Genomic DNA, 8,482 nt, shown 5'->3' with positions numbered 1-8,482 from the left:
AGGACAATTTGGTCAAATATACATTCCAATAATATTTTATTCCTTTAACCAAACACGGTAATCTTACATTCCTGCTAAGCCAACCAAACACAAAATACAACATTCCCAGTAATCCTATTCCCTGGTAATCTTACATTCCCACTGGTAATCTTACATTCTGTGAACCAAACGCACCCTTAACAAGATATGATCTTGACTTTTCTTGTAAAGGATTTTTTTGTTAAAGACATATCCTACAACCATTCTTTGGATCATTCGTTTTTCATTTTATGTTGCGTCGCTAGGGTAACTTTGATATTTGATGCATCGTAGAACATCATAATACTAAGGGTTTTCGTCCTCTTTTTTTTAATGTGGTAGTAGTGTGCCAACAGTTCATAAGATTACATCTCGATGGGCATCATCTCTGATCCTCCATTCACTTTGAATGTTGTAGCTAGGGTAGCCAAAGCATCTGTCATTTGGTTTTCTTGGGTAAATAATAGATTTTGACCTTGTCAAATTCATCTATTGACTTCAGGATGAGTTTTTCAATATTATATCAACTTAGCGTCTTTTGTCTCCCATTTTCCTTGGAGTTGGTAGACCACTAAGGCAAATTTCCATACACCTTCAAAAATTTTATTTTTCTACCCATGGCAGCTTGAAGTCCTACGACTCAAGTCTCGTATTCTGCCATATTGTTTGTACAATCAAAGTTCAGTATACTCATGAATGGGTAGTGATCCCCTTTGGGCGATATCAAAACTGCTCCGACTCCGTGCCCAGAGCATTAGATACAACATAGAAATTAATTTCCAATATTGAGAAGTGGAAGTATTGGCTTCTTCTACGGTTATGGCCATAAGGTTTTCATCTGAAAAATCAAATTTCAAGGATTCATAGTCGTCTAAAACTCTGTTGGCCAAGAAGTCAGATATGGCACTTCCCTTTATAGCCTTTTGGCTTACGTACTGAATGTCCAAATCTGATAACAACATCTGCCAATAGGTTAACCTTCTTGAGAGAGTATTTTTTTTTCTTGTTTCTCGATTTTCTGTCATCTGATAAAATTTTAAAAATAATAAGGTCAAAATTTGAAACCATAAGAACGAAAAAGAAAATAAAAAGAATGATCTTTAGACTAAAATTCTCTTTTATTGCTTGTATGTATCTTTAATATTACAATGTTTTGGTGATTCTTTTCCCTCTCTATTTTTCTCCCCAAAATAGAAAATGATTAAATTTTTTCTCTCTCTCTCTCTCTCTCTCTCTCTCTCTCTCTCTCTCTCTCTATGTCCCTAATGGGATGGAGAAGATTTCTATTTATAGTTGAGCTTCCATACATCTAATGGTCTAGATTATTTACATCAACGGTTAAAATTTACTCAAATCATACCTATCTAAGGAAATAACATCTAATCTTATCAAAGCAAATCAATTAGCATATCCATTTATCTTTATAAGATATCACACTTGATATGGTAAGATTCCTTCAAGATATTCTCTGATATGTTGACACTTTTCTTTTCTTCAAGATTAGTGTGAATGAACTCTCTAAAATTCAATAAGGAAATGATTGATTTAGATAAGTCGGAAGCCCGGACAAAAAATAGGTATTACACAACTATTTTAGAATCACTAAGAATCTCATCCACAATCTTAGCCATTGATACTTTTTCTTCTTTGATAGAACCATCTTTATTCTTAGAAGAGTTTTACTCATATGGTCCATTAACTTCTTCTAGCGTGGGCAGAGTTACTCAACAAAGTGATTCTCATGAGAAAGAGAATGATATGCAGATAAATTTTTATAAATCATTATAATTTTGCATTTCAGAAGGCATTAAAATTTCCAGTTACCCTAGTCAACAGCAAAAAGAGCTTCAGTATTGTTATCTGTATCCTGGCTCCACTTTCATGTTTGACTTCATCAATGTATCTGAGTACGTCATTTAAAACAAAACAGTCCTTGTTTTTGTTAGTAATATAAAATTGGATAAATTACTTATTTAGTATGTAAGTTATTAGCATTGACCCGTTTTAGTATCTAAACTTTCAATTTTTTAAAAATATGCATAACGTTTAGTTTTTGTTTCATTTTAATACCTCTTCGTTAAAAACTTAATGACACTACATTTTTATAAGTAAATTACATCATTCATCACTCAACTATCTTCTCACTCCTATTTTGGTATTAAAGTTTTAAAACTTTCAGTTTAACTACTCAACTTTCAAATTGATCCTATTTTAATCAATCTAATTTATTTTATTAATAGTTTTTGTGATATGTCGTTTTTATTATTATTTTATTCATATATAACTAAAAATAAAAAAAATTGAAAGTTAAAATGATTAAATTAAGAATAATTTGAAAGTTAAGCAATTAAATTAAAAAGTTAAGTAATTAAAAATATGAGTGATGAATGATACAATTTACCCATAAAAAATGTGTCACGTGCAAATCACCCTCTAAGTTTTTAACGGCGAAGTACTAAAATAAAACAAAAATTAAATATTCGGTATAATTTTGAAAATAATTTAAAATTTAAGTACTAAAACATACCAGAACTAATAGTTTAAGTGTTAAATGTATAGTTTATCGTGTAAAATTAAGGGATTGTTTTTAAAGAGATTGTTACCCATATTTAAGAATTAGATGGGGTGGATAGTTCTCAATTGACAATTTTATCCTTTATCACTCCTATTAAAAGGATAGACCTTCCTAGTTGAATATGTAATTGATGGCTTCCGTATTTCCTTTTCTAAAAAAATTCGTTAGCACAAACGAATTTCACTTTTTCATTTGGTGTGTACAAGATTTAGAAAATTATGTTAATCTTAAGGGTAACGTCTACTTACGAAATTACATTTATGTCTTACAACAATCTTATTTTGTAACAGTCTTGAGGTGCCAAAAAGAAGCTAATTTTATTCGCTTTGTCCTTTCCAGTTAAATGTCCAGTCAAGTCACAAGATCAAGTACTCCACCGTTGTTAGTGTCCTACGCATCTATTGTTGTTATCTCAGTTGTAAACTCGCCATAACCAAGTGAGAATATCTTCTCGTTGATACTCATGACACCATTTCCTTTAGGCGACCATGTTTGCTCGGTGAACCAGTTCAGGGGAAAGGAATAGAACAAACTAATTAATCGAATAATTTATTAGATCAAAACAAGATTTATCCGTTTTAACTCGATCGTAAAAATAAAAAAAATAAAAAAAAAGTTTTGATCAATAGAAAATTATAAATACCAAAAATTATATTAATTAATTCAAGACTGAATTAATAAAATACGTAAGTAATAATTATTTTATTATAAAATATAATAATGCCTATATAACATTAACGGTGTATATCAATGTATGACATTTGTTATAACCTCATCATAAATTCATGTAATATGTGTACGCATAAAAATTCAAGAGATATTTTTGAAGAATTAAAATTTTTAATATCATGCTTTTAATAGTTGGGTAAAGTATACAAACGGCGTTTCTTTATTGAGTTCATTGTATATTAAAAATTATAAAATATATCTTTAATTATAGGATATTACTTTTTTGAATTCCCGACTATTAAAGGTTACAAAATTAGCACCAGATTATTTATTGTGTTTTAAACTCGTACTTTTTTCATTAAAAAATTAGTAACACTTAAATTGGACGTTAACCTGTTGATTTAGATATGATAGCCATTTGATATTATGAGAACATATTTTATCCTATCCCCGATCAACAGGTTAATGTCCAACTCAAATTGTTATCAATTTTTAACGAAAAAAAACGAGTTTAAAACACAATAAATAGTCAGGTGACCATTTTGTAATTTTTAATAGTCGGTGGACTAAAAAATATCACATCCTATAGTCGGAAATCATTTTCTAACTTTAATAATCAAGGAACTCAATAAAATATAACTTATAACCGGGGACCATTTATGTATTTTTATCCTTAATAATTTCGTATTAAAGATAAGTTATGGTCCTGGAACTCTTATTTAAATGTGGAATAAGGAGCATGTATGTGTCCTAAACGGATATATGTCTGATACACGTATGGAGCACAAGTGCAGTGAAAACAACATAAATCCGAGTAACTAATAATCCTAATTTACAGATGAGCAGCATGCAAACTGTACCCAAAATGGCCTACCTTTCCTTTTTTCTCTCTTAATACCAGATGGATACCCTCGTGGAGAGTTCCATTCTTTCTCTGTTTCAACATTGGTCGGCTCAGCCACAGGTGTTTCAGGGTCCACCGTTGAGCTCACTTTGGCACCCGTGGTTCCATCGTCTCTTGGACCCGAAGCAGCTGGGTTCGGGTTCGGGTTAGAGGACTTGGGTTTGGGTTCACTATAATTGGTTAAGTTCTTCAGAGGACTGTGCCTGTTTACATTCCAGTTAGCCACCTTTTCTATGATCTTTTCATTCTTTTTTCTTCCTTGAGACTCATTGGCCACATGAGTGAGTGAAGGGAACCAGCCGGCTCTAGGGTTTTCGGCATTCTGTCCTGTTGGGGTTTCGGAAACAGCGGTATCTTTAGGGTCACTACTGCCTCCACCTTCAACCAATGTCATGAAAGATGGCGGCTCAAACTTGTTCGATTCATCGGGATGTTCTTCTTTTGACTTCTTTATGTTTGCTTTTTCTGCTTCCGGAAGTGCTTGTGATCCGGTAGATGGTAAAGTCTCGGTGTCAATGGCAGCCGGGTTGTCGGATTGGGTTGACAGAACTGCTCTCCATAGCACAAAAACAAAAATCTACTTAATTCCTGGATTCGGATATGTTCATTATACCTATACCTATGCATTAATAAGCAAAATAGATGGTAACGTACCTGAAACAGATCCCCAGTGGCCTTCCAGACTATCAGTTCGACTACTAGAATCGATCAAAACATCACCTACAGTTGTATCGAGTTGAGGTTTAACGGATCCACTATCAGCTTCCCCTTGCAAAATTACAGCGCTAATCTGAGCAGCAGCAGCTCCAGGCTCCCCAGCATGGCCATCACTGACAGCACCAGAATGTATCAACTCTTTCTTCAACAGGTCGACTGATGTTCTCTCGATCTCGTTCGGTTCACTATTGTTTACAGAAGAAGCCATAAGATTTTTGATGGCACTCTCTCCATGTACCTTGTCATAGCTATCTGTTTTAGATTCCCTTTTGTCATCTTGACTGTTAGAAACTATATCCGACTGCAGGCCTTCAGGCTCATTCTGTTCCTCAATGACAATTACGGATTGGTGATGAGTGCTAATTGATTCGGACGTGGAGTCAGTTTTCATTGAAACATGACCTTTCTCTGGTCCATCCCTGTCTTCGACTTCATTGATACCGGACTTTTGAGTTTTTCTTGTCCCGACATCATCAAAATCATCAATTTCAAGCAAATCCGATGCTGGATTAGTATGCGAAGAAATATTACTAAATTCACATGATGTTACCATGTCTTTATTATTATTTTCATCTCCGGCTACATTACTTAACTTTCCGGCCCCAAAATCAGCATCTGTAACCATAGGTTTCGCATCGGGTACATCAATTATCATGCTTCCCGGAAAACCTGTCCCATCAGCAACATAAATTGGCTGCTGTTCTTTGAGAGATCGGACTTCCGGATCCTTCTCATTACCAGTTGTACCAGGATCAACAGGAGAAAATGCATCGGACCCTTTATATGATTCACCAGCAGCATAAACCGACTTATGTTCTTTGAGAAACCAAACTTCCCGGTCCTCATTCTCAGTTGTAACAGCGTCAACTGGAGACAATGCATCTGACCCTTTATCAATCTGAATCGCATCAGCATTCCCGGAAAAGAGCACTTCTTTAGCCATAGCTTCATTATTTACACCAAGTTTATAATAATCTTCCGTAACGATGTCTTCATCCATTGGATTATACACAAAAGTATCGGATTTCTCCTGTGAAGCAGTGTCTTTGATTTCATCTTCCTTATCAAGGATAATTTCTTCAGAAGCTAAAGCCTCGGATTGGAATAACTTAACTCCCTTATGATCTTTAAAACCAATTAGCTTAATTTCAGCATCATCTACAACATGAATATCATCGGGAACGGAAAGCACATAAACACTTTCTTTTTCCTTTTCCTTTTTTTCATCAACCTCATTTGAATCAACATCAATGGACAAGTCTGTACCGAGTGCTGCATCAGTCTGTATTTCAAAGGTATCTGTTGGCACATTAATATCTTTCGAGGACTCGGCTTTTGTCGAAAGATAATCAACGACCACATTGAGGGCCAACTTTTCACTATTTTCCTCTAATTCAACGGTTTTGTCAGCCAAACCAGTCTCAGAAGTTAAATCCTCCGTACTTATGGATTTTAAACTTGCATCGATTAGATTTTCTTCGAAAGTAACTCTGTGCTTTCCCTTTCCATCCGTCTCCTGCTCATCATTTCCGCTCATACGTGTATCAGAAGACAACCTATCACTGCACTCTTCCTTCAATTGATCCATATCTGAAGCTACATCCAGCCTTTTCCCCAAACTAGATTCTGTTTCCAATATTTCGCCACCATGTTTGCTAGGCTGAACCGAGTCACTTGATAGATTTTCGTTTAACATTCCGTCTTCATTCTCATCGGCATCAGCACCAGCACCAGCACCAGTACCAGCTTCCCTAGTCTCTTCCGAGACACCCTTTACTGTTTCCATTTCGATCAAGACCACATCACCAGCAGAACCATCTTTATCTTCAGAATCGTTACCATAGCTCAAGCCAACATCATTGTGCTCAGGTATGTCTGTCAGGAGAATCGGCATGCTTTTCGGAACCGGATTTTCCTTTTGGCTTCCGTCAGCTGAATTCAGAGGTGATCTAAGGATGCCTGCATATGCAAATGAAAACAAGTTGTTAAAATCAGATCAACGGTAATGCTAGAGTAGCATCTCGGTCGAATCTATCGACATGAAAAGCACAGCAAATTCAGTTAGACTTTCATTTTTCTTTTAGATCTTGCTATGATTCAGAAGCTTAGGTTGTCATATACTCGAATGTCTACCGGACATTGATACTTGGAGTAGAATGAGGTAAGAACGGACAAACAACTTATTTCAACTTTCGTCGGAAGTAGGGATTTAAACAGCGGTCCGCCATCGATATAGTGGTTGATGCTCTCTCTGAAATAGTAATGTCCGCAATTGAGCGAGTGTAACCGCAATTTAAATTCGGAAGATCTTTCGTAGATAAAAATAACTGAAAATCTAGCCATTTCCCTATTGGTATCATAAGAACTTACCAATATCCTCACAATCTTTAAAAGAAACGGCGGGCGTAAGATCCTTGTCGACAAACTTGAAACCTTCACCGGTATTATCGGCATCCAAATCGAATCCGGTGTCTTGAAATTCCATCACCGCATCGGAAAATACTTCGTCTTCAGGTCTAGTGGACGTTGCTCCTATTCCTCCGATACTTTTCTCCGAACGACGCCGTTCCATGATCTTTGCGTCAACTACATTCACCAAAACGGCACATTAGATTAGAACAGGTGGGGGGGAAAATCATCAATAATCAGAACCAAAAGATAAAAAAAAAAAAGTTAATTGGAGACAATAAGAAAAACAAAAAAAAATGTTTCCTAACAAAGTCAAACAAATTCAACCAGCCTAGAAAACACTGAAAAATCCATGAAAGATAAACCCAAAGTTTTTTCTATAAGAAACAAGACTCAATTCACCGGAGAAAAACTTCAACAAGCCCAGAAAATGATTAAAGAAATGAAAATAAAAACCAAATCATATAAACAGTTGGAAAAGAAAAAGAAAAACCTGGGGAGTGATAGTTTCCTTGATCTTGATTCTCCATAACCAAGAGGAACTAGAAGCAAAGATTAGAGTTGTAGAGGGTGTTGGGAAATTAGAAAATATAGATAAGCACAATAAGAAGAAATGATCAAATGGGATTTTCCTGGAAAAGAAAAATAAAAAGTAAATCAAATGGAGAGACTTGACTTATCGTACACTATATAGTAATTGTAGTGTGAAAATGGATGATCCAATTCGATTTGGGTTGAAGCCAAAAAAAAATTTCTGCCAATGACTCACACGAGACCTATAGAAACTTTCAGCGTAATTTTTGCCAACTTCAATTATTTATATCTATGTTTAAGTTTGAAATCTCTGGATTCAAATATTATCCTCCATAAATTTACTTATATATCGAATTTTAGAATATTCAAATTTCATAATAACGTGAAGATCCAAATTTTGATTTATAAATAAAAAAATTAAATTAAAATTGTTATTTAAAGATCAATATTTAATATTTGATCTATATTAATTTATTAATGAAATCGATACCGAACGCACACGAACAAAGGTATGTTCATGTTCGTTCATTTAATAAATAAACGAACAAATTTTTTTTTGTTCATGTTCGTTCATTAAGGAATATAGCTTGTTCATGTTCGTTCATTTAAATGATAAACGAACATAAACGAACGAAAATGAACACAAACGAACGAAC

General features: G+C 34.6%; 1 protein-coding gene across 1 annotated transcript; it reads right to left on the bottom strand.

Moving 5' to 3' along the window:
* Positions 1 to 3,968: 3,968 nt before the first annotated feature.
* Positions 3,969 to 7,931, bottom strand: LOC120191340. Its single transcript, XM_039194313.1, has 5 exons — positions 7,786 to 7,931; positions 7,254 to 7,469; positions 4,821 to 6,842; positions 4,328 to 4,715; positions 3,969 to 4,276 (listed from the first exon to the last, which is right to left on the bottom strand). The coding sequence occupies exons 1-5, from the start codon at positions 7,820 to 7,822 to the stop codon at positions 4,090 to 4,092; spliced, it is 2,850 nt and encodes a 949-aa protein (XP_039050244.1). The 5' UTR covers positions 7,823 to 7,931; the 3' UTR covers positions 3,969 to 4,089.
* Between the last annotated feature and the right edge of the window lie 551 nt (positions 7,932 to 8,482).

This window comes from Hibiscus syriacus, unplaced genomic scaffold, assembly GCF_006381635.1.
Source record: "Hibiscus syriacus cultivar Baekdansim isolate YM2019G1 unplaced genomic scaffold, ASM638163v2 tig00116965_pilon, whole genome shotgun sequence".
Lineage (NCBI taxonomy): Eukaryota > Viridiplantae > Streptophyta > Magnoliopsida > Malvales > Malvaceae > Hibiscus > Hibiscus syriacus.
The sequence above is the reverse complement of the archived record's forward strand: the minus strand, read 5'-3'. Positions and strand labels throughout refer to the sequence as shown.

Coding starts and splice junctions, on each gene's coding strand:
- LOC120191340 (XM_039194313.1), bottom strand. CDS start 7,822: ATGGAGAATCAAGATCAAGGAAACTATCACTCCCCAG. Junction 7,470..7,785: donor AGGAAACTATCACTCCCCAG/GTTTTTCTTTTT, acceptor TGGTGAATGTAG/TTGACGCAAAGATCATGGAA. Junction 6,843..7,253: donor TAAAGATTGTGAGGATATTG/GTAAGTTCTTAT, acceptor TTGCATATGCAG/GCATCCTTAGATCACCTCTG.